Raw genomic sequence first — 26685 nt, forward strand, 5'->3', positions numbered from 1 at the left:
GTTATAGTGCAGTTAACTGTAATTAAAAAAACTGTGGGAACACTTGTTTCACTTGCCTCTTTCACTCATTAAAGTTTAAGTGCTAAGCATGAAAATAGCACACATACCTCAGACCTTGCTGTCCATAATGGCATGCTAGACAACAAACTTGAATAAGCCTATAATAAAGATAATTCAATTGGATTAATTCTGATACTTTAGGAAAGATTTCTGATAATGTAGGGAATGGAGAAGCTACAGTGGCATAAAATAGAAATTGTGTGAGAGAATCAGCAAAGTATCTATTTGACAGTATTTGTGAATAGCACTACATATAGATTCAGTTCTGGTGCTATGGTATAAATTGATCTAATTAATTGTAATTTAATGGAATAATTTACTTTTGTTCTCATCCTGTATTTGTTCTTATTTGCTCTATTAGAATGGGTTTTAATGAATATTAAATATTGTATTTATTCCAATTGTCATTTTGAGTGCTAATTTTGATAATTGCCACTATTGTCTTTTTCGATAGTATTACCTACAATACAGCAATTTCAAGTTCTCTTCTTTCCTGCAGGAATTAGCAATATGTGAAGATGAAGCAAAGCTCATCTAGCAATTGTTAGTGTACTCAGGATTACAGGACTGCATAAAGCCTGCAAATTCAGCTATATTCCTGTGGTGTAAATGTTCAGTTTATTGTCACATACTCAGTTGATATTTTATGATGTTCAGGACCTCAAGTGTGACAAGTTAGTAGTTCATTAATTATTTTTGCCTGGGTTGCCTGTTGACTGCTGCTGGCAGTGATGGATTTGAGTATCAGGTAAGTTGTGCACTCGTACAATTGAATCATGGCTTCAATATTTGAAATATTGAGAGTTTTGTAAAATTATTGACAGTCCTGATGTGCTTCTCATGATTCTCTTTGGTCATCTAATTTTTATATTGTTGGATAGCAAATTTCTCTGTACATGTTCCTCAATGTGTCTAGTTTTTGAATATCCTTTGTTACTCTTGCCTCAAATAAAATATTGTCACATTATCAGTCATTAATTCTCATACATTTTCTCTTGCTTGGTAATTTAAAGGCAAAATATATTTTGTTTATTAAAATATAGATATAATATATAGATTTTTTCCGCTGAAATGACCTGTCATCTACCTTGCACTGTGCAGCAGTAGCAGCACAAACAGTGGTGCTGCAAGTGGTACCGGTGTTCTGACTGACTTGCCCACCATGGAGGGCACCATATCACCTGGTCCTTCTCTGACCAGCGAGTCTCCCTTGGCTGCCCTCAACTCCCTCACAAGCTCTGTGTCAGCGTCTGTTGGGAGACACCACAACTCTGCAGCTACCACTGCTTCTCTTCCCAACCCTACCACCCACACAAACAATAATAACTCTGACAACACTACTAACAGTAATAACAATATCAGTGCTAACAGCAGTACTAGTAATACCAACAGGAGCAGTACACATGAGAGTGCAATGGCTCTCAATAGTATCAATAATCCCTCAGCTGTTCTGCTCAACAGTGATAAATTAGGTAAAACTCATTCAAGTTGGTCCTCTAGTGACCCAAGTGATAATAGCAATAGAACTTCTTCTTCAAGTAGGTCTATAAATATTAATAATTTTTCTAGTTCTCTGGGTAATAGCACTCATTTAGAACAGATAAGCCCCCCTAGCACCTCTTCTCCTAGTAATACTATCAACAAAATGAACACCAACTGCAGCCGTCCCAGCAGCAGATGTTCTACAGAAGGCAATGAAGCTTCCATTGATCTCACACGCCCCTCTTTGACAAGAAAAAGAAATCGTGAAGGTCAGAACTATTGTTTTATTTCCTAACTTTCATAAAATACTATACTTTTTTCTACTCAAATTTGTGTAGATGAAGAACAGTTTTGGCTTTTCCCTTTTTTATCTGTGTTATTGTTATTGTTGTTTTATAGGTTTTAGGCCAGTTCCTTGAGCGGTGGAAGAGCCTATTGTGATAACAGCTAGATTTGAGTTTGAACTTTCATAAAATTTCTTTACTATGCTTCAGTCACTCAGTACATCCTCACCTGTTAACCAAATTCGCTCATCTTGCTAGACGTTTCTCTTTTGATTACTTTCAGAACATGAAATTGAATCATTCCCCTTTGTAATGAAAATATTTTTTTTATCTCTAAATCATTTCTCGCAATAAATCTCATTCCTAAATTTGTGGATGAAATTGTCACATACATTGGTGTTGAAGATGCGGTTATGAACTTGTCCCAAAAGCTATCATCAAGAGTGCCGCTTTCACTCCATAAATCAGCTGAGACGTGCATTCTGCATACTGATGATTTCTAGTATAACTTGAGATATCCGCCTCATGGTCTATGTGCCTCTTTAATATTCTATAATTCTATACCATTTATGCAACGTTCTCATCATGGATACTTATTACATTAAACCAGCTAGGCTAATAAATCGCGAGAAACAAATTTTGTGTTTTAGTTTTAGATATTTTTGTGGCAATGTTATTATTTTTTATTTTTCCCATTAGCAAACATACTTTGCTAATATTTTCTTGGGCTCAACATTAGCAAAGTGTGTTTGAATTTCATTGTTGATAACGGGTAGTAGTTGATCATAACCGTAGCGTCAAATGCCTACCTCACTTCCTGCGCTTTAGTAGCATTGGAAAGGAAGTGCACAATTGCATAAGTTCGTCGCTCGATCCGCTTGCTACGTAACCAGCGTAACATGACTTTTACTAATATTCTATATCGACTACTACGATGACGACGACCTGAATCACGCTTAGTAATAACGATTGTTCACGCTTACTTTTGCTCGCCATCAGTTTTGTTATGATTCATATATGAAATGAAATTCATGTTCGCTTTTTTAACTATCTTCAGAATGATGGTGCTAGCCTTATGTATTGTGCAACTTTTCTATATTGTAAACTTAAACTTAAATAAAAACTTAAGCTTGAATCAACCTCGAGTCAATGCCATATTTACTGTCGTCAACGTAAATCCTTTCCAAAGTCCTAGAATCTAGAATTATTTTTTAGTAGACAAATTGTTAATTTACATGACTAGTAAAGACAGCATGACACATTGGCGCACGCTAAGACGGCGATGCGCCTCTTTTAACGAAGCTGCGGTGATGCAGTTGTATAAAAAATAATTTATTTACACAGTCGAGAGCAAAATCATGCCCCACTTTGACTGCCCATGCGATAGTGTTTTCTACGTAAGACTTTGTAAATCCTAACTCAATAGGAAGTAATTTTTTCAATGCGGGACTGAAGATGAACCAGCTTCAATATAACAAGGTTAAAAATTTCTCAAGTATTCCAAACAATAAAGCTCGCATCGTTCGTTTGACTTGCTATTTCCGACTAGCGTTGAGTTGTTTATGAGAACGTGTTGCAGGCTATGAAATTGCAGTCGCTTTAAGTCAATGCCAATGTTTCGGCAGCACTTGGCAATGGATTATCTGGCCATTTGGCGTCAGTCTGACGTATTGGGAACGATCGTTTATTAGATTTTGGGGTTTCATATAATTTAAGGGATAATTTGCTTTAAAAATGTACTTTTTTCGATTAAATTTTCGCGCGTACCCACTATTCAATTATGTAAACATTAATTCGGTATAATTACACTTCGATTTCGAGCCACAATATTTTGACTGTTATCAGTGAACGTTTATGTTGTGATGCCTCTTGTGATAATACTGACGAATTACGTTCGTTACAGATGATTGGTCGGGCCCGAACTCCGTGAACGGTAATGCCGGTATTGAAGAAACGCCACCTGGACCCCAAACCTCCCGACGCAAGCTGAATACCAGCAACCCCACATACCAAAGCAATGGCCTGAGTAACGGAAGCCTTACTAACGGCGACGACAACGTCTTGGACGAGGACGACGAAGACCTGGATGCTGGTGACGATCTTTCCTCGCCTAAATGGAACGGTGGCAAGAACGGCGAAATCGGCGGCAAAGACGACATGGACCCCGAGGAATCGTTCAAGGACCTGAGTCCTGAGGAACTGGCCAAGAGGAAGGAGATGGTCAACAGACTACAGGTGCAGCTCCGCACTGAGGAAATGAAACTTGTGCTCCTAAAGAAGCTCAAAATTTCTCAGGTGAGCTCGCCTCTTGCGAGTGTCTACCTAACTCACCATGCACTCTTTCTGGGGCGATGCGGGAGCTTGCAACTCATGAACATAGCAAACCTTGCGTCAAAAAGATTGCTTAAATGCTATAAGTTATAGTATCGATCATTTTCCTCAATTTTTTTGATAGATATTAGTGCTAATATAATTTTTTTTAACATTATACACATCATATTGCTGTTACTATTGATAACAAAGCGTTCTTAATTTTTGTGAGATTTTCGCAAAGTTTTCTCAGTCAAAACAACGGAGCTGATAGAAACTTTAAGGTATTATTTAAAAACGCCTAACCTATACTGAAAGTAACTATCTATTCGAAGTTGCAAGCTGCCGTATAGGTTCTTCGGTTTCGACTGTACCTGTTGGGTTTACAGGTTTCTATATTGCGTTATATAAAATGGTAAAAAGGCAAGGAATCTCATTTAAATTGTTTATACAAGGATCCATCACCTAGGATTGAATTTTGTTGCATTTGTGATAAGAAGTGCACAATTAATGTATCAGTGATACGCCGTGGTAGTTGCGACGGGGTAAGGACTAATTGGTGATTCACGCGCGTGTATGTGAATCGGCAAGAATTACCATACCGCGTTTTGATACACTTCAACTTTCATCGTCTTGATACTGTAATTTTGTGTGAGGCAAGAATTACCATACCGCGTTTTGATACATTTCAACTTTCATCGTCTTGATACTGTAATTTTGTGTGCGAATTGTATCGTATTTATGAATCATCGTTGACGCTGCATGACGCTGCATCGTTGACGTTAGTTTATTTTGACGTTTTGGCAAGGCTGAGCAAGATCGCGTCAGAGATCAACGTAGACTGAATACAGTGACGATGTAACTGTAAGTCGAAAAGTTGTTCGTGTATATGTCGCGCTGAAATCGCGGAATTGCCGATTCTATGGAATCGGCAGCCAGTTTTCCGAATTTGTTGAATCAGTATTTCTGTACTATAGGAATCTGTGGTTAGGTCAGTCAGCAAAGTTTTTTTTAACTTGACCGAACTTGACCTAACAGTTTCTAACTCTAACTATCGATTTATGTTTTAACTCTAACGTCCGATTTTCTGAATGAGCAACGAAATGCTGTTTCTACAGATTGAACAAATTGGCTGCCAATTCTATAGAATCGGCGATTCCGCAATTTCGGCACGACTTATATATGGTTCACAGTTCATTTCAGCGCCGAAGTTTTGCCTCAAGTGACGGAGTATTTGGTTTGTCTATACAAGGCAATAAATTGATCCTGTTTCGTCGAAATGTAGATCTCTAGTTGTGGTTTGTAAGTTGCGCCATTTATTCAACAGTTCGACTATGCTTGGTATCGTAGTATAGATAGTTGATAGAGACTTGAAAATTTTGCAAATTCGCTCCATGAAATTCGATATCGCATTGGTAGGAAGTATTTTTATACATTATAGGAACACCATTATCATTATCAGGGACCGTATTTGGTAGCATTTGCTACGTCAATCGTGCACTTTTTATAACTAATCTTGAATACTTGCTGGCGTTCAAATGTTACCGTTGTGATTCGAACGTCATGAATTCGAGTGGACCGTGTCCATTCCGCCTGTCTTAATGGGTTATAGTAAAGAATTGAACTGATACTACTTCGTTTTATATCTTATATGGATTATTTGTTGTTCATATATTATATTTTTAGTTGTATATTCTGAAGTGGGCTTGAAATGTGCAGCAAATGCTGAAAGAGAGCCTCCCCAACTGCGACACCAAAGCCGCTCTCATCAAACTTCCTGCCAACACAACAGCCATCAAACTCCCGCCATCCACACCTTCTCAGCTCCACAATCATCACAAACAAGAGTCTTCGTCTTCTAAGGTATTGCAAGCTCTAGCTCGTCAATAGGTTTGTATTGCATTAGCAGATTAGCTCATGTTCCAATGATTTTTAATGTAACATTAGTTTATGATGTATGAATTACATTGAGATGGCCATTTCTCTTATACAAATATTTAGAACGATTCTTGAAAGTTTAAAAATCGTAATTCCTCGAAATGGCAGCAGAAGTAACTGACATCAATGTTCTGAAAGGCAGTTGAATACCCTTCTAAATTCTTCGAATGTATCTTAATTCTTAATGCAATGAATATGATGTCTGTTTTCAGATTCATCTGTTACATGGGTTGTGTTCCGTATTGCTACTTTGAAATCTGTTTTTCATTTTTGGAATATATTTTACTCAAAGGTCAATTTGTATGAAAGATTGAATTTGATGATCATGAATCACTGCCTCCTGCTTCAGGTATCCTCTCAATCGACGTGCATTAGCAGCAGCAGCAGCAGTAACAAGGTTCAGATCTGCAGCACCAATTCCCAGTCGCAACGTAATGGCAGTAGCAGCAGCAGCAGCGGTAGCAGCGTCAAGACACCTAGCGTATCGCCCTCTCTGTCACCTACGGCACTACAGGCGCAGAGGCATCTTCTTGCTAGAGGTTTGCGTCTAGATTCATATTCTACTTCTTACTTGATGTGCAACTTGAGTGAGGTCTACACTTGTGACGTTACGCGTAAGTGCGTTATTAGTTCTCACTAGCGTTTGTGAATCAGCTTGAATATTGGTATAAGTTAGGCAGAAGTTCTTCTTTTACAAAAGAAATACAACTTATTGGAAAAAAATTACCAAATTCTTAATATAAAGCATTCTTTGGATCTACAATCAGCAAAGATATGTAACGTACCACGTTTTGATACATTTCAACTTTCCTCCTTTCAATATTCCGTTTGTTAACTAATCGATGAAGTCATGTTAATGCTTCCAATGAATGATATTAACGTACGATTGCAGGAACGACCCTAACGAGCACGGTAGGCGGTACGAGCAGTAAGCCAGGGAGTCCGTCCCTGCTGCCACCATCTCAGTCGTGTTCCTCATCCAGCATGGGGTTGCCTGCGTCCCTCAACCTCCCCTTCAACCTCTCCCGCGAAGTCGAAATTATCAGAAAAGATTCTCCTTCAGCCAGTCCGCGTGACTCTCCGTCACACCACTCCAAGGTGATAAAATCGATTAATTTGGTAACAATTTGTATAGCTTCTAAGATGAGTTAACTTATAGAACTTTTTACCTGACTTAGGTAAGCCATTAATTAACGAGTCCACGTGACAGATCGTACATGTTACTTCTATTACTGTACGATAAATTTCTGCGACAACTTTTTTTTAATTAATAAACTATTTTATTTAGGAGAAAGTCAACTATAAGACACTATATAACAATAGTAGAACCATAGCTTGCCTGATACGCGTCGGCGAAGCGCCGATGTATGAGGGTAGTATCCGTGATACCGAGCAATTAGCTAGCCAAGAGGGGTTTTAACCCATGGTTGAACTATATAAGGTTGACCCACGAGGATTTCCGTCTTTCAGTTCAGATTTCTTCTTACGTCACTGAGATCGAGAAACGTAAACAAGCCCGTCATTCCCATCACGGATTGGTTGACTGATTTGATCGCATTTCGGTGAATGGTTCATGCCCGTGACGTCACTAAGACCAGTGATGTCACAGGCGAACAACAAACTACATCCGCAAAAATTAGCTTCTCATGGGCCAACCTTATACTAGTTCAACCATGTTTTAACCAGCCCTGGCATGTTGTTATTAGGCTTCTCCGATTATTGTCCAAATTCGAATCACTTAACGAAATGAAGTCAATCTCGCCATCTAGTAATTTGTTATATCTCTAAGTTATTTAGCTAGTATTATTAAATTTACCGCGTGCATAGGTCTTTTTAATTATTGTCATTTTTCTTACCGTACTCTGCTGTCGTTCTAAAAAGCTCATGAGATGGCATGGCATGGCTCTGATCATTTAAACTTGTCATCAGCGTTTAATAACGTGTCATTGGCTTTAACTCTGTTGTAGTCTTCGTGTCAAAATAACCCGCAATTCCGACCGAAGTGCGGTCGGAAGTGCGTGTTTACTTTAAATACATATTTAAATTTTAATATAATTAATTCACACAATTAATTAATTTAATTACACCGAGTGTTCAATTTATTTACACTATTAATTACTGGTTGCAGGTAAGCAGCAGCAGCCTACAGAACAACAGCAGCAGCAGTGCAGCGGCACACAGCAGCAGAAGTAGCGGCAACAGCAGCAGCGGTGCAGCAGGTGCTGCTGATGACGGCCTCAGCGGCGGTGGCCAAACTCCAGCACAAAGACAAGCTGCCGCTCGACTCGCCCTCAGGAAGCAGCTCGAGAAAACGCTGCTAAGAGTGAGATATTACGGGCTACATACAATTTATGCTCATGATTTGATTTTTTTTTATATTGGCTATTAGCATTTGTAATTACGGTTACTTTAAAAAGGAAATGCCATTTGTGCAGTGTTTGTGAGAGACACAGAAGGACTTGAAGATAATTTTCTAATTAGCAGCTTCTTATTTAAGGAACTTCAGATTATATCCTGACTTTACAAGTTATAATAATACTCAAAGTACCACATTTAAAATGTATTTCTCTCTCTTTAATTCGCTGATGGCTCACACATGGGATTTTTCTTTTATTAGTGCAATTTCTGATGCCAAAAAAATATAAAATGACCAAAAATGAATATCCATGTACGAAGATTTCATATATACTTTCACTTTCAGATACTTCACTTTCAACTGTTTATATCGTAATTCATGTGAAACATGTTGAAATAATATTTTAGATCTTGTTTTTTGAAGTGTACAATTCCTCAATATATCTAACATAAGACTTTTTAAAGCTTTTTGCCTTGAAAAATAGTCAGGGACCGTATTAGTAGAAAAATAGTCACATATTGGCAATGCTGCGCCTAAAGTTTTCTTTCATTTGAAATGTACAAAACCAAACGAAAACTTAAACGAGTCTTTACAAAAACTTTGTCAAAATTTATTTACAATATCCTGAAACAATCATAGAATGTAATTTCCGCGATTTTCAACGCAGTTGCTTTCTACAGCTAAACATTGTAGATATTTATTTCAGTATTTTGTATTGTGCCAAGTATTTTCCATATTCCTACCAAAAATTGCTTTCCTCTTATTTACATGCTCTGATGATCGTTCACTAATCATTGCTTATAGGGAATGTGCTCTAAGTTTTTTATGATATCCTGACAATTGGTAGCCCTTGTTTTCTCCTTCCGATCTTTCCATTATACAAAAATTTTCATTTTATCTAAATTATATTTCAAATGTCTGTTAACTCTTTTTACTTCTTCTTTCAACAATTTGTTCATCAGTGTTGCTTTATTTTCTAATAGTTCTATCATATAGCCATGCTCCTTTCATTAGATTACTTTCACTCATGTGCCAATGCATAATTTTTCCTATTCTCTTCACAGATTCCTCCACCGAAACCTCCTCCTCCCGAGATGCATTTCATTCCGAACCCAAGCAACAACGAGTTCTTGTACCTGGTGGGCCTCGAGATGTCCGTTAATAGGATCCTGCATAACAATACCAAGGAACCGGTGGAACAGCAACCCACGCCCTTCATTTGTTCCCAGTGTGGAACTGACTTCACTCCTGCCTGGAAACTGGAGCCTCATCCAATGCTGCGTGAAGGTTAGTTGCAGGCTGCTGCTTTTAATATAATATAATACATTTCTCATCCCTAAGTTTGGCTATCTGGAATCAGCTTCTTAGCTGATTTGAGTAACTCATTCGTGGAAGCGTTCTAAATCTCTCTTTACCAAATGTTCATGGTGATTAACGGAAACTTCCTCATTTGAAAGCTCGATAAAAAAGTATTAAAGAAAGCATTATATTATAATTTTATTCTAAAGAACGTTACCTGAATTTTTGTATCTATTAGTTTTAAAGATGACATCGGACAAATGACGGTCCCCATTGTCAATGCATTCAGTTAGTCGATTTTTGAAGTTCCGTTCAACTCGTTGAAGCATGACGGGTATGTTGGTGATGGCCTGGTATATGTTGTTCTTCAAATGAGGTAGGGTCCTTGGACAGTCATTGTAAACAATTGATTTAAGATAATCATATAAAAAATCACGCGGAGCCGAATTGGGGGGATCGGGCCGACAAAAGAAGGTACCTCTCAAGGAGAGGGGGTGTGCAAAATGTTGTCTCAGAAGATTCATTGAACAAGGCGCTGTGTGGGCCTTGGCGCTATTCTGGTGGAAACCAGACATCCCTGACATTCATTGCAGCCAGCTTTAGCACAAAAGGCCTCAATCATTTGTGTGTACAGAGCTGTCACCGTTACTGCGCATTTGTTTTTCTCAAAGAAATAAGGGCCAATTACGCCGACTTTTGACACGGATTTTTTTTTGTTGCAGTCCTCTTGCTACCAGACTCTCTTGCTTTCACACTTCCACTTGCCCTAAATGTTTTCACCCACTTGACAATCAATTTCCGATCAGGAACCGGCCTGAAAGACGAATACAGAACCTAGTACGGAAAGCTCGTTGAGTACCGATAATGTAACGGCCATTAGAAAAGTACGCCTTGACAGCAAACGCACGCTGGTCACTTGTCCAATGCATAGTGCCAACTGAATAGGCGGAACACAAAACTTCATAACCTTGCCGTCAGAGTGGNGTTTTGGAGTTGTAAATATTACTGACTTGCTGACTTGGTTGTTTATTTTTGTTAAATGACATGGATGCGATCGTGATGTGAGTGAAGCGCATTGCCATAACCTGTGAATCGATCTTTTATGTCTGTAGATGCGTTAAAAGTAGATACATACTGCTGGAATGTGCGTGGAAACAGTGGTGGCGTTCAAGAGCTTTTAATAAACCATTGTATGATTTACATTAGAAACTACAATGCCACGTGCATAGGAGAAGGCGTCTTTAGTGAAGGAGTCCAAATTCCCTAGAGGTACACAGGACATAAAGCCTTATCTTGAGCTTTATGGTGTACTTTTATGTATTATTGCTGGTCTGATGGATGTGTGGGTATACATGAACATTCGATTGCAATAATGGCCCGGCAATAAATTATAATTTTATTTATTCTTCATGCCTTTGAACCCATGTAATAACCTTTTTTCTTTACTTATAAGCTGGTAACTGCTCCTACTTTCATTCTCAATTATGTATTTCATTATCAATTATGTAGGAAGGTAATTTCTTCCAGGGGCAAATATTTTACGTAGCGTTTAGTACCAAAACTAATGTACTCTGATTTTATAAAATTGAATTCTGATTTTATCATTTGTTTTACATTTTGAATTTTCTGATAATCCAGTTATTTCCATTGTATTTGAATTATTTTTTACCACCAAAATTGTCTGAATTAAAAACATTTTTTATAATTTTCCTCCGTAAGAATAATACACGTCCAGAAACTTTTGGTTCCTCTCCGTTGTTGAGATGGAAGGTTATGACCAAGAGCTAAACTTCTAATTATATTAACGTTTCAGGTTCGCCAGACGTTCGTATCATGTGCGACGCCTGCGTGACAACCAACATAAAGAGCGGCCTCAAACAGGAACACACGAACAGACTGAAGGCGGCCTTCATGAAAGCTCTGCAACAGGAACAAGAGATAGAACAGAGACTTGCTGCACAGGTGCGTTAAATCATCAAATATCATTATTGTGTTCACGATTTTATGCCATCAGGGGCCATACTTACAAAATTCGCTAACTGAACGTAAGTACTTACGACTATTTTCTTGTCTATGATTGGTAGATTTTGCTTGAAAGACCGTCAATGATTGGCTGATGGACTTACGATCTCTTAACTTTTTTTGAAAGTATGGACGTATGGACCCAGGTCTTTCTGAGCGCACGTGCTCCTCTCAGACCAAAGTTTTCTTCCTTTTTGGGTTTTCTTGGGTGTGTCTGAGGTTCTTTTTACCGGGATGATTGTTGTGGGATGCGTTGTTGCCATGAGCCCATTTATTATGTGCATTTATTCCAGTTTTTAACGTTCATTTACTTTCAGGTATATTTGTGTTAGGTTTGCCTCTATTATCAAACCATCAATTTATCGAGTGAATTATTTCTTTTCTGGCTGATCTAACTTCATTACCATGTAACTTGATCTCATAGGGTGCGCAGTCAACACGTTCCTAGCTTAGTACTCTGAAATATTTTTCCCTTGTATATTTCCACATATCTTGACAGATTTTCTGTTCTCAGTTCTGAATTTTATACTTCTTGTCGCTTAATAAAAACTATGTTAAAATTTACTTCATAGTATTCGAATGTTTCTGCTATTCTTAGCTATTCTCATGTTGATGAGTGCTCTTGTCTTTCTGCTGACGCACTCTTGGTTATTGATGTATTATTGGCCATATTTGTGTTCATAAATACCTATCTGCTCAATGCCTATATTAGAACAACTGATATTTATTGACTCAAGGAGGGAGCTTCTTGCAAAAAAATGTGATTTCGGGCCTATGCGCATTTTTTACAGTAAATTTTCCTAATTTAAACAGGCAAATTTTTACTACATCTTGAGGCTAGGGTATGCTTCCATTGCTTGCACAAATTGTACTTGGAATGAAATTATATTCAAAATGAGTATGATTCGAACCGCTGTTTCTACAGAGTCAATTTAGGAGAGAATTTTGACCTGATTTTGCATTTATAGATGAGTGACGAGTTTCTTGATTTATGGTTGTGCAAGTTGTTTGTTTGATTGCCTTTGTTGATTTTTATTATGTGCTTATTAGCGAGTCTCGAATCATTTATTTATATCGGTGATTGTTTAGAGCTCGTGGGAGAATGAAAATAGGAGACAACAGCAGCAGCAACAACAGCAGCAGCAGCAACAACAACAGCAACAGCAGCAGCAGTTACAGCAACAATATCGTTCTAGCAGCAGCCGCAGTCATCACTCCTCTCATCACAAACGCTCTGAGCTCACGCTCGAGAAGGTAATCACTGGACCACCAACAGTTGTCGCTCAGCAACTCTCACTCTTAAACACAGCATAATGCTACCTTGCTTTTCATTGAACAAAACTTACAGTTTGAAAGTCATAAAAAGTAACATCTTAATCGTTTCAAAGTTGAACCGTTTGTCTTCGAATATATAAACTCAAAAAATAAATTTTCAAAAAAAAATAAAGGTACCTAAATAAAAAATAAATAAAAATATAAAAATTAAAATAAATTTTCAAAGGTACCTAGATGCCTAGTAAAATAGAGTTCTAATCAACAAAAGCTTAAGCATTTTTAGCTTGTAGAATGCAAATGAAAAATATTTCAAACTTTTGTCATGATTAAACTTAACTGAAAGTATGCCATTATGACTGAAAACTTTGGTCAAGTCAGGAAAGACACGTAATCTGTTATTTTTTATACTATGAGAAGCCAATTCAAGTTATTTTGTAATAGTTTTGTGTTGGTGTTAGAAGTTTTTGCTATATTACCAGCGTAAGTAACGTAAAACTGTAAGTGCTTTTTTTTTACTTGGGCTGCACTCTTATTGATTGATATTTGAAGGTTTAGTTTGTCTTTGGTTCGTCTCCAATGTCTTTAGAATTTGACATTTTTTTATGATATACCTGCATGTTTATGCTTGAATACTTACTTACTTATAATACTACTTAGGTCATCCCCTACTTAATCCCCTACTTAGGTCATTTATTCAAAGTTGATTTTATCTGACTCGGTTACTTGTTCCCGCTCCTTAGAGCGATGGCTAATGGTAAAAAATTTGCAGGTAAACGTTTCCGACAACAGCAACAACAACAGCAGCAATTTGCATCGGAGCAGCACCCCCAGCGTATCTGTGACGTCCATCAAAGACCTGCAACGTCAGCAGCAACCTCACCACAGCAGCAGCCGCAGCAGCAGCAGCAGCAACAATAACAGCAATGCGATCTCCGCGTCTATAGCTTCAATAAGTCGCCAACATGAATTGATGCTACAGCAGCAGCGCAGAGAACGCGAGAGAGAAATCGAAAGAGAAAGAGAGCGGGAGCGTGAACGACAATTACGAGAGAGGGAACGACAGCAAAGAGAACGTGACTTGGAACGAGAGAGGGAGAGAGAACGAGAAAGAGAGTACAGAGCAGAAAAAGAGCGTCGGGAGCGAGAAAGAGAAAGGGATCAAAGAGAAAAAGACATGTACTTGCCGCCGGGTTTAACAAAGCAGCAGAAGGAGCAGTTCATGGCCAGCATGAGCACTGCAGCAGCTATGGCGCAGGCCATGAGCAGTCCTGCAGCTCTGCAGCAGATGCAGGCCGCCCAGCAGCAGCTGCTAAGGATGCAAGGCTTGGGTGGAGCGGGCACCCCTCAGATAACTCCTCACTTACTGGCTCCGTACTTGCTGGGCCATTACAATCCTTTTAATCTGCAACTGCAGCAGCTAATGGCGGCACAGCTTGGTGCTGCAATACAGCAGCAAGGTGCTAATGCTGCAGCCGCTGCTGCTGCCGCTGCCAGTGGTGGTGGCGGTGCAGCAGCAGCGGCTGCTGCGGCCGCTGCTGCTGCTGCCGCTGCTGCTTTAGTTGGTGGTGTTGCAGGCGGAAGTGGTAGCAGTAGCAGCAGCAATAGTAGCAGTACGCAGCAGCAACAACAGCAGCAGCAGAACCTTGCAGTTCAGCATGAGTTTATGCGGCAGCGGCAGTATCTGCTGGACATGATACCATCAGCCGGGCTTCAGGCTGCCGCGGCCGCGCAGCACGCGTCTGCTCAGGGCGGCAGCAGCAGCAGCGGCGGTCACTCTTCTGGCAGCAGCAGTAAATGGAAGAGTTGAACCAAGCCTCGCAGTAGTCAGCTCAACAACTTGTAACATTTAAATCTATTACTATGACTAAACTACTATTACTATAGCTAGACTTTTATTTACTAGACTCCTTGATGCGACATTTTTACTACCTTGTCATTTTATTCATTTCGTCTCATGGTATCACATTTAAAGACGCCATTTTATCAAATTTCCTTCAGCAGCTGTCCTGAAAAATTTGTGAGTTTTTTCAATAATTGTGCATTTCTATTTCTGCGAGATACTTTCGTTTATCCAACGCCTTCTAAATTTTCACATAACATATCTCTGGCTTTCATCATTTGCGATTGCGGGCAATGTTTTTCTAGAGCCCCATTATTTTTGCTATTCGTTGATTGACGCATTGGTCATTCTTTGTGGCCTCGGTTCAAGAAGAACTTAGAGGTTTTGTTGTGTGAATGCACTTTTAAAACATCTCATGAATGTTCCGTTTCGGTGGAAGGGAATTATTAGATTTACTGAGTAACTTTACATTAATGTCTAACTTCCATTATTTCGTTTAAACTGTTCTTACCATTATTAAAAGCGCTGAATTTATTGCTTACCCATTTATCATATTTTGCTGCACAAATTTTGACCCTTCATGATTTTGGCAACTAATTATCATCGCATTTTTCGTATCCCCTCAGGACTGAACGGTATGAATCTGTTTACAATTAAATGAGTCAATTCAGCAACATTTTTTTTACTCTATTTTTATTTCTAAAACTCAACTTTTAAGACTTCCAAGGAAGCTTGTGGCGGTGTATGCATGGGTTCTTGTTTTATCAAGTCAGTTGTTTCTGTGCTAACAACATGAAATTACTGATTGAATCTGACCACCATGTTAACTTTATTAGTACCGCAACTTTATTTTCCTTTGGGAATTCAGCACTGCCAATCGGGTTTTTTGTTCCTTTCTTTGGTTATGGGTTTCTCGCTCCGTTTTTTTTTCGTGCATTAATCATAGTTCTGATGCACAATAGGAATGAAACGTATTTCGCTATTCTTCCTTTAGCTGAAACCGTGAACTGGTTGCGGTTACAAACACCGTCATCGGAATAGCTTGCATTTTAATTTGCTGTTGACACTTAGGCTGTTTTTGCTATTAACCGTGTAGTGGATCTCGTACGAAGTAGCAATAATGCTGGCATAACTTTAAATTGAAATTGCCTCGTCTTGCTATACATTAAAACCGAAAAATAATTGTTGCGCTCCTCTTGCCAGTTGAATTCTGTAATTATAATTATTTAATCGTTAAACTATATTTTTGCTATTGTTATTTTTTGTGCATATTGATCCTGTGTCTGGTATCATTCTCACTCATAGTATTTCTTAGTTAGCATGAACGTAACCGTGGTTTTCAACATTGAGGATTATTAAACAAGGCTTCATTGTGGGATTTCCGATCTTACTCGGTCACGGCATTGCGCTCTGTAAACGACATGGATGCTTTAGGTCTTGTAATTAATTGGTTTTTAATGTCATTTCTGGATAGTTAAATCAGAGAGTCGTCATCTTGAACGTATTGAAATTCGATCATTTATTGCTTGTGAGGACAAATTTACCCTGTCCTTGGTAATATTTTTTAGCCATAGCTTATAAGTTACAGTATTGAGCTGCAACATGGACGATAATCTTCATGCTTGAACTTATGCAGGACAGATAATGCCGAGTGAAAGTCGTTATGAACTTTATTGCGGTATGTTAATGCGTTTAATGCTATGGCTATGGGCTGGGGTTTAAATTTACTGCCAGAAATAAATGATACTGTTAACTAGATCAACCACCCGCTATAAGTGAACAAAACGAGCAATGCCAGCAAAGAACAAGAAATAAATTTGTTCTTTTTTATTTGTAGCGCTGCTTATTGTCATTACATTGGCAAACTTTCGTACTAACACCATGTAAACCTCTATTGAAAATAATTCCTATTACCCATTTTATTTCCGACTTTTTCATCCATATTTTAGCCGTGATTGGTTCAAAATTATTTAAATTCTTGAACTGAAAATTCTGGAGGTAAGGAAAACGTTTTGTGATCAAAACTTGTTACTCGCTAACCTGTACAAATTTGCATAGAGTGAAATCTGTGTCTCTGGAAATCGACTAAGGTGTTGTACATTCTGGTTTGTTTACATCAACGAGGCGACGAAGGAGGCAAGTCTCTGTTGAATACGAGCGCATCTGATGAATTTCTTGTGGTATGACCCTAACAAAATTTAAAGTCGCCCCAGCTTCTGGTAATCCAAATCAGAAGCTGCCGCGTCTGTAAATTTTCACTGGGGATGTACTCGATGGCAGATTTTGCTGCGCTTCTTGTGAAGCTTGTCTAAATCTGTGTCAGTCTTGCTCTGTGTATCCTTTCTTACTGTACATAGTGACCAAATTTGTAAGATATTGTACAGTGACAACGGAATGGTATCTTTTAAGGTTTAGCTATCGCCTGAATTCGAAGTTTCAGCTGTGAGCAATTATGGTGTTAAAATTCCTCTGTAATGAACAGTTTCTTCTGTTACTGTCCAACATGGAATTATACCGAGTACCGTACGCTATTTGTCTGGAGTAAATTTCTCTTCGTATTTTAACTCGTACATCTTAAATTATATTTCGACTTTTGAGACCACTAAATTATATGTATACATAACTTGATTATTTGCATTTTATAAACTCGGCGTCGAGTTTTTATCCTGTGCTTATCATTTTATTTGTCTGATGATAATTTATCATTGTTTTAACTTGAGGTTATTAGTTGATTATGGGTTCTAATTTGCTGTAGCACTTGTTCTTGTTTACTTCAATTTTCACGACGTGTTGAATTGGAACTTGAGTGTGCAAGAATGAAATCGATGGTAATGCTATGCTGTCTGGCTGTTTTATTGCAGATTTAACCTCTCACTTTTTCTTTTGGAGGAAACTTTCAATTGGGGCTTGCAGTTGTCTTGCTAAAATTAAGTAATTTCTCACTTTTGCATTCATTAAAACGTGAGATTTTCAAATGCACAAAAGCTTTGAAATCTTTCTATATTTTCTCTACGTTCCGAAGATGGATATTCGTCTCGCGTTTAGTTAGCAACATGTTATTTTATTTCAAGTACTAATCTGTTTGCTTTTATTTTCAGAAATAATTGAAAAATAGCGCGTAAATTTTAAGTTTCCGGTACACGATGGAATTAGTTTTGTTGTAGTGCTTATATTTATTAATAATTCCATTTGAAATTGTAGTTGTAATATCAGCGTTTTTGTTATGTTAATATTACCGGGCGTTCTTTCATACGTGTCAGGGCCTCCCTGGACCAACTGTCCTAGTACGAGTGATTGATTTATGAGCGATTTTCTCTGAATTATAAGTGATACCCTGTCGCGTTGTTTACCCAAGTTCAATTCTTGTACAATTTCCGTGGTTTGTTCTACTGTAAATTGATGAGCTATTTCTAAATAAAATTTTATATCAATATATTTCCCTGAAAGCGGAGATAGTGCTAACAATTATATTTATAGACAGTCTTTCTTATAATTTAATTTGATATTTAGTTTGTTGGAAATTTTATCACGCAAAAATTTCTGTTCCAAAGAATGGCTGCGGAATTTCTCCCAAACCATCAATATAACCGACTAGCTTCCATGTTCTTAAATGCCACAATTTTGAGCACCGTTTCTATTTATGTGTTATCATGCATTTTTCCATATTTGGCAGAATTTAGTGAGGAATATGTAATAAAGGGCTGACTCACTCTCCCACTCGTGACCCATCAATCATCTCAAGTGACTTCTTCTTACCAAATTTAATTCAGTTTGTAAGCACTGCAACTCTCATATGTCGTGAATGAAGCCTTGTCGTTTGATGCATCGAAAACCCATCCCCGCACTACCTGCTGAATCTGACGCACGCATCGCATCAAAGTATTTGCTGCTGGAAGTCATTTTTCTCGATTTACTGTAAAAAATTTATTTGCATTTTGAATTTGGGGTCTGGTGACCTTGAAAAAGAACATTCAGTTAACTGCCACTCGTCAAGTGTTCGCGATAGGAAGATAATGTTGCTACCGTAACCGCATGCGTGAGCATGTGAGTGTGACCCTTCTTCATTCCGCCGAGCATGCGTGTTGCCTAGGGATTAATGGGTTATGAATAATAACTTGAAACGTGCTTTTCTTTTGAATACTCGACTTCATTGTGGGCCTTCTCGGTTAGGCTTAGTCGTGTGTGTGTGGTGCAGAGCTGTGGTGCGAACGAGCTCCTCTATCGTGTTACCTTCTACTAGGCTTGTATCCAAGCTCCTCTATAGTATTGTAGCTGTTAGTAGTATGATGTTCGCGCGGAAATGTTCATAAGATAGCAGGTAAATAGCTGACAATGTAGATACACCGTGCATTTAATCTTATAATGGTAGGGGCAGTTCATGGTTTTTCGTGTGTGAGAGAGCAAGCGTTGAACGGATAACTTTTTCTAATTGTGACCAAAATGTTGAAATCTTTAATAAAACTCCTAAACTACATTGTTGATTTTTTCTTCCTTGCCCATTTCAACGTTAATTGGTGGCTTTTTCTATTTCGTGTGTAGTAGTGCCCACGTCGTTGTTTTTTTTTTACAACGATTGTTTCTTTTGATGCGCTTTAGCATTATATGTTGTGATTTTATATTTTGGTTGACGAAGAATCTGTAACGTTCCTTATTAAACTTTTTATGACAAGTTATGTGAAGTTAGGCTGTGCCAATACTCAGTTAGGAAAATATTGCGCCGAGCGTTTGCATTTCGCAAGTTATTATGCGGCGTAGCATCTACTTTATTAGTTTTTCGTACGATTTTTGCGTAATTTATTACGCTTATCAATTGATAGAAGCTGCATTACGCCCATTCAACGTTGATGAGAAGCATTACACTCGATGAAAAGTCGATGGAACGCTAGCTTGTGTGTGTGGCAAAACTTAAATTCCACCACCTTTGTTAATTATGTAAAGTTGTGCATTATAAATCCATTTACAAGATTGCACTTCTCAATGTAATTCACAAAGCAAAGTGTATTTATAATTTGATGATATATTAAAACGCGGAGAAATGAAAGCTTTATTTTAAAAATCATCACTTAAATGATGCATGACGCCTTTGATGCCTGCCCTCCATCAACTAATTTCACGGAAAATACTCATCGAGTTAATTCTAATTGTGAGTAGTTGTCAGTGGCAGCGTTGCCATGGCGACGCTCCACCCAACAGAAACAGCTGCTCGGTTGAGCGTCTGAGCGAGTCTACACTGGCAGATACGTGCTCAAGTGAACATGTTATTACGTGGTAACTATAAGGATTTAGAGAGAATTAATGGACTGGCACTTATTCGACGGTGCTCCTTTCTAAGATAAATTTGAAACGCTGAATCCCCGGCTGTTGTATTTAACGCAATTTACATATTTATGTGAATTTTATCGTTTGTTTCGTTGTTTTTGAAAGGTTCGCCCTGTGTTTCTCACAACTTGTCTTAATCAGAAGTGATGGGTTAAGAGATTTCATCAGGTTTGTATGCATTCGTGAATTCATCCTTCCTTTCAATGTGTATATTCATATTTTTTCGAGTTAAGAATTGGAAATGTGTTCTGCATATCGTTAATTCAAATAAAGAATTCGCCTGTCACATTATTTGTTAATGTTCTTGTGCTTTTATTTGAAGGCGGAGCAACGATTTTATTGCTATTATTGATTTCAAATTATTTTCCTCAAGGAAAATTATGATAATTGAAAATAATTACAGCTAAGCTTCCAAGCGCCAATTACTCAAAATATCAACAATACAGCACCTAATATCGAAATAATTACTCCTTGTTCATTCGAATATTTTATCTTCAGCTCTTAGAGAACATGATCATTTATAGTTACTTTTATTAGTTATATCTGTGAAAATTCAGAATCTGTAAAAATGTCGGAACAAGGCAGTGTGTTTGTGTACAACGTACGCGGCCTCGTCGAAAGTGGCTACGACTTCGACGGCGACGACCTGAGCGTCAGTTACTGCTACACATTCGGACAAGACTGGCAACTGGTAGCGGTGAGTAAACAAATGGTAGCGGTGAGTAAACAACTGGTAGCGGTGAGGAAACAGCTGGTAGCGGTGAGTAAACAACTGGTAGCGGTGAGTAAACAAATTTTAGCGGTGAGTAAACAACTGGTAGCGGCGAGTAAACTGCTGGTAGCGGTGAGTAAACAACTGGTAGCGGTGAGTAAACAACTGGTAGCGGTGAGTAAACAACTGGTAGCGGTGAGTAAACAACTGGTAGCGGTGAGTAAACAACTGGGAGCGGTGAGTAAACAACTGGTAGCGGTGAGTAAACTATACTGGTAGCGGTGAGTAAACAAATGGTAGCGGTGAGTAAACAACTGGTAGCAGTGAGTAAACAACTGGTAGCGGTGAGTAAACAACTGGTAGCAGTGAGTAAACAACTGGTAGCAGGGAGTAAACAACTGGTAGCAGTTTACTGTTGATTTGTTTTGTACATTACACGAGCATTTCATTTATCATGCATTATCCTATAAACACTGGGGGTCAACTGTGCAATTATCCATACGAAATAACTCTCCCATGAAACGTATGCTTACGTTCAAGAAATGTTCAGTAAGCGTTGTTTGTCTATTAGTACTTATTTACACTTGACCGCGGTATGTTATCAACATTAAACAGACCAAGAAAGCCCCTTACTAATATGTAATACGCTGCACGGAGGATGAACTATCCGTTGACCAAATTTTATGTCGAAGATTCCGTTAACTCTGTTGATAATTATTTGAAATAAAGTCAGACTATCCGTCTCAGGGGCTGGAGGAAGGAGTCTCTCAGGTTACACGTCTCGGCTTCGGCCCAGATCGGCACTTTGTATGGAACTTCCCTCTGGACGTTACCTTCTCTTCGACTAATCCATATGGATGTGAGTGCTAACTTTTGTGTTTTGATCACTGTAATGCATTCTATGAATCATTATTTGCGAATTTTATAAATAGCTCTTGAAGATTATTTAGTGGAACGTATTTTACTCGACGTGTTCTTCAACTATTTTACTCGGCGTTTTCTTCGCTATTTATGGATTCTTCTGTGGAAAAAATATTTTCTAGTGGCCGAATTAGGGAATGAATAAAATTGCTATATTTTTCTGTGCCTCTATCCCGATAGTTCAGTTGAATCTCGAATGGATATGAATTTTTCGTGCAAGCAGAACTGAATAATTCTGTTATTAAACGTTTTCTAAAAGTATTTCTGAACATTAAATTGAAATTTAATAGGGCCAGCCGCTAGATGTATTTTTCCAAATTATTGGATGATGTTTTGGGTGGCCCAGTGATTAAAGCTGTGATACACACAACAAGCTCTGAATGTTCTGCGATATTGAGAATCGGTGCCAGGCCTATGGCCCAATAAACGCTGAACCCGCTATATTTTACCATTACATTATGATCGTGACCTCTTTCAGTAGTAACCCCTGCAAATGTTTTCGGATAAATTGAAAACTATTGTGATTTTCTTTTCTTTTTTGAGGGGTGAATATAATTTTTGGTCGTTTTCTGTCCTAGTCCTTGATATGCATTTTCATGCATGCGCAGGGCCTCAGTTGGTTCTGTACGTTTACGGGAAAGACTTTTTCGGCACGGACATCGTACGTGGTTACTCAGCCGTTCATATGCCCATCTGTCCGGGGCAACACGCACGCAGGTCTGTCATGCGTATTGGGTAATAAGGTAATAAAAATAGAGACCAATCGCCGAACTTTTCTTGACATCAGTTAGTCTTTTAATTCGTTTGCTTGAATTTTCATACAGCTTAGGTTTCATACAGCTTAGGTTGTAGGTTCGTATACAGTTAATTTTATGAAAAAAAATATTGCATGAAGGAATTTGGCATATTTTCATTTTTTTTTTTTGTTCAGGGAGTCATGTTGTGGGTGTATTTGCTTTGAACCTTTTTTGATATCTCTTACTGTCGTGAGTCGTCTTATTTTTATGCTTTGGGTATAAGCAAATATTTAGCAATTTTTTAGGAGTCCTAAGTGTAACGTCAAATATTATGCATGCTCCCGCCGGCATTGGAAAACTAATAAAATACAGCCATTAACGTTTTTTTTATTTCTACGGGAACAATATGGAGGAGGTGATGTACAATTTAGAACGATTTAATCCTTAAATTTTCTAAACTGATGGTAAATAAGAGTCTAAACAAGTCATCTTTTTAGTCAAGATCATTGAAGTTAAATAATTAATAAGATGGAAGGTGAGTTTTCCCCGCCCAAACGATATTAGAGTCCACACGTTATCGATTGCTATGTCGTTATCGGTAATACATGTGACCTATAATATAATTAATATAATACTAAATATGATATTTTGATTAAACTACGTAACAGAAGTTTTGCCAAATGCACCTCATTAATTTATGTTTAAAATTTAGATTCAAGTCGCTTTTTTCTATCACAATCGTGCTCATAAAACGGCATTTTTGGGGACCCCACATCCCAAAAATATATCCCAAGGAGTCCCGGATGCACTAACAAGCAGTATTTTAAGGTCCACTCTTATGAAATTATTTCAACAGCATCTCATTTGCCGTCTCCCTTGTACATTGTCCATACACGTGTATTATTTGTATTTATTAGTATTACTTTTTAGCGCAATTTCTCATTTATGAAAAAATGCACTATTGTGCTCGCCATGTCCGCCTGTCCGTCCGTCTGTCTGTCCGTCCGTGACTTCACGTTTTCGTCGACGAGAAAATGCGCTCTCTGTCACTCACTGCAGTGAGTACTGAGTTATATTTTTATACATCTATGTTTTATTTGTTCAAAACAAACCCCGGGGTGTTTTTCAGTGTCATAAATGTTAACCCCCACCAGGTTGGACTGCTTCGTACCGTCATCAGCATCGCTGCTGCAGAGGGCGATCGCTTGGCTCACCGGCAACACGCCTGAGTTCCTCGACCCGAAGATGGTGGCTCAAGCCCGAGGCCGAGAAGGTCGGAAAATATTCTGTCTTGTATTATATCGTGTCCTTATGATGATAGGTATTGATGATGCTGATGTAGAAGGAGGCATAAATGAGAGATTTGAGCAACTGTAAATGTGTGATATACATGTATGAATGAAGTGTTCTGGCTGGTCTGATTGCGCCCACCTATTGATGCCGACTGTTATAATTATTAATATAGTATAGTATTGATGCCAACTGTTATAGTATATAGTATACTATAATATTTAGTATAGTATATATAGTATATAGTATAGTATATTGCAACTGTTATAGTACATAAATGTAGTATTTTTTACGATAACAGCAGTTGCATCAATGCTTAGAATGATAAAAAAGAGCTCAGAGTTAGTTTAAGTTCCATGCAAGATCAGCTAATCGTGGATAACATGGCCAGGATAAAATTAAGTGTTCGCATCTGTAAAGCTAATATCAACTTTAGTACTTTAGTCAATATCAACATTGAAATGGGAGTTTATAAATTTGTAGCTTGATAATTATGGCCAGAAGCTAAATAATATAACTTAGCCTAGATGAAAGGTGAAAGGGGATGGAAACTTTGCATCGTTTCTAATTTTTCTAACGACTCATGTTCTTCGCTTTCCTGTTTAAGATTTGAGTTTAAGTAACATGTGAGGAAGAATCGCTTAAATGTTAGTAAAAAAAACATTCCACCGCACATTAATACCCATTCTCTGGACTTTAATGGGGAAGAACCATTACATATTTTTTGCATGTGCCACTTTTGAATTCATTAATTTAGGATAATTTATCGCTTTTTACAGTTACACGAGTTGAGTCGCAAGGACACATTAACGTGACTTTCAACGTAACAATGAAGGATTTGGGCAAACTTGGCTACGACTGCGGGGTGGTGTCACTGGGTTCCTTAACCACCAGTGCACTGTTAGCTGCTGTTCTGGAGGCTCGTGGAGTAAATTCAACTGCAGAACTAAAATCAGGAAACAACGCCAAGAAAATATCTGCTGGTCGAGGAACGGCAGAAGAAAAAGATGACAACTCGGAGACAGGGAAACGATCGAAGGAGAAAAACAAAGGGTATTTTGATACGAACGAACAGGCGACTAGGAGGAGAGGCTTGTTCGCTCAGTATCCGTCTGGAAGTTCAGAGAATAAAGTGCAGGATCGTGGTCTTGTGATGGTAAGTGGGAAAAGATTTAATGACTCAGCCGAGGCGAGCACGTCAGGAGTGCGCAAATCCGAGATTAGTTCAACAGCGATTGTACACGCTGAAAGTTCCTCACATGGACTGACTGTTGAAGACGCCACGGACGAGGATACGAGCTCAGACGACACGGACGACAGTCAAGCTAAACTACACAAGGAAAGTGCATCGAAGATGAGAGGAATCGATAACCTTTCACATGACTGGAACAATCCCGACCGCGAAACCTCGCAACCATCCTCCAGAAGAAAATCTTCGAAATCTAAGTCGCGGCAATCAAGTCCCGAAAAAGAATCCAGCGCAAGAAAATCAAACGAATCTGGAGTGGTGTTTTCGAAAGAGTCTGGTATCAAATTCGTCTCCTCGCCAGAGGACAACGTCAGGAAAAACAAAGGTGTCACTGCGAAGACCACGCGAAGGGCAAGCACCGAACAGTTGAGCAGTCGCAAAGAGACATCCGACACCGTAGCGTTGGAGTTAAGCAAGCCTCGCAAGTTGAGTGCTAGCGCTATTCCAGATAATCCAGCGACTGGAATCACCACTTTGTTTTCAGCGAGCAGAAATGCGCCTCAACCTCTTGCACGCAAACAAGTCCTCCAACCCATTGCTCTGAAGAAACCACTCCCTAGAATCGAAGACGATGGGTGAATAATCATAATTCGACTTTTTGTATAAAGACTATTTGAATAAATACGAAAGCTCACATGATAAATCTAAGAAATTATGTACGACGTGCAAACGGTCTCTTGCCCTCATTTTAAATTTTATCTAAATTAATTTATAAGGTGGCCAATGTCACAGTAAGTAAAGGTTTATATTTCATCAATCTCTTGACATATTTCTTCTGCGTGTACAAGCCCTTAATACCAAATTTTTTTTCAAATTTTGAAGTGGGAATTTCGACGCCGACGAGTAATTTGTTGTATGACTTCGAGGCAAGGGTAGGTGGTCAAAAAATTTAATTTTACAAGTTAATTTACTTGTAACAAGGAAATGAACAAATGCATATCATTGAGTACACGCTAAGTTTTTCAAAATTACAACGCCTGATGAATACTAGAGAATTACAAGAGAGTTTGGGAGATTGTCTTCGTGAACTTTCATCGCACTGAACTCCTAGGAGGTCTTTTGTATGCAAATTCACATCATTATATTGAGAAGTAAATAGTATCGTAAAAGTAAAAAATATGTAATTTTCAACTGCTCGGAAAGTTTTCGAAATAGAGAACGTAATTTATTTGTGATAACTTTAAATATTGCAAATTTTTTGGCAATCTCTCATGAATTTTACAACTGCTAACATAACAAAATGTTTTATATATGGTTTATACAAAAATGAAAACTGAAGGTAATACCTTGATTGAGACCCTGTCATAAGATACCGATTACAGAGTTCACCTAATCCTAATTTGGAACTCGTACCAATAATACCGGCCCCTAAACGATCACGATATGAGCATCGGTCCCTTCGAGGGTGGTAATCAGTCACCCATGGTGAAGGTGTCACGAAAAAATTAGCGTATACATTTATCAATATTATAAATAGATATCAACCGAAACCAGCTCGGTGAAAAAACTGTCAGGGTCACACACATTATACTGTAAATTCTTCATATTCCTGTAGATTGTAGAATCATGCCAATCCTCAATAAGGAGACCA

At 38.3% G+C, this 26685-nt stretch overlaps 2 protein-coding genes across 2 annotated transcripts; both read left to right on the plus strand.

The window, feature by feature from the left end:
- The first annotated feature begins 564 nt into the window (after positions 1 to 564).
- Positions 565 to 19340, plus strand: LOC108681814 (transcriptional repressor p66-alpha). Its single transcript, XM_018170888.2, has 11 exons — positions 565 to 808; positions 1162 to 1811; positions 3730 to 4121; positions 5856 to 5999; positions 6424 to 6613; positions 6967 to 7172; positions 8203 to 8397; positions 9495 to 9717; positions 11543 to 11691; positions 12841 to 13005; positions 13796 to 19340. Exons 1-11 carry the CDS (start codon positions 792 to 794, stop codon positions 14831 to 14833), a joined length of 3369 nt encoding a protein of 1122 aa, XP_018026377.1. The 5' UTR covers positions 565 to 791; the 3' UTR covers positions 14834 to 19340.
- A 1236-nt stretch (positions 19341 to 20576) lies between these two features.
- On the plus strand, positions 20577 to 26241 carry LOC108681807. Its single transcript, XM_018170882.2, has 5 exons — positions 20577 to 20882; positions 21645 to 21756; positions 22427 to 22535; positions 23710 to 23828; positions 24625 to 26241. Exons 1-5 carry the CDS (start codon positions 20754 to 20756, stop codon positions 25671 to 25673), a joined length of 1518 nt encoding a protein of 505 aa, XP_018026371.1. The 5' UTR covers positions 20577 to 20753; the 3' UTR covers positions 25674 to 26241.
- The last annotated feature ends 444 nt before the right edge of the window (positions 26242 to 26685 follow it).

The sequence above is a fragment of the Hyalella azteca genome, unplaced genomic scaffold (assembly GCF_000764305.2).
Source record: "Hyalella azteca isolate HAZT.00-mixed unplaced genomic scaffold, Hazt_2.0.2 contig1591, whole genome shotgun sequence".
Taxonomy (NCBI): Eukaryota; Metazoa; Arthropoda; class Malacostraca; order Amphipoda; family Hyalellidae; genus Hyalella; species Hyalella azteca.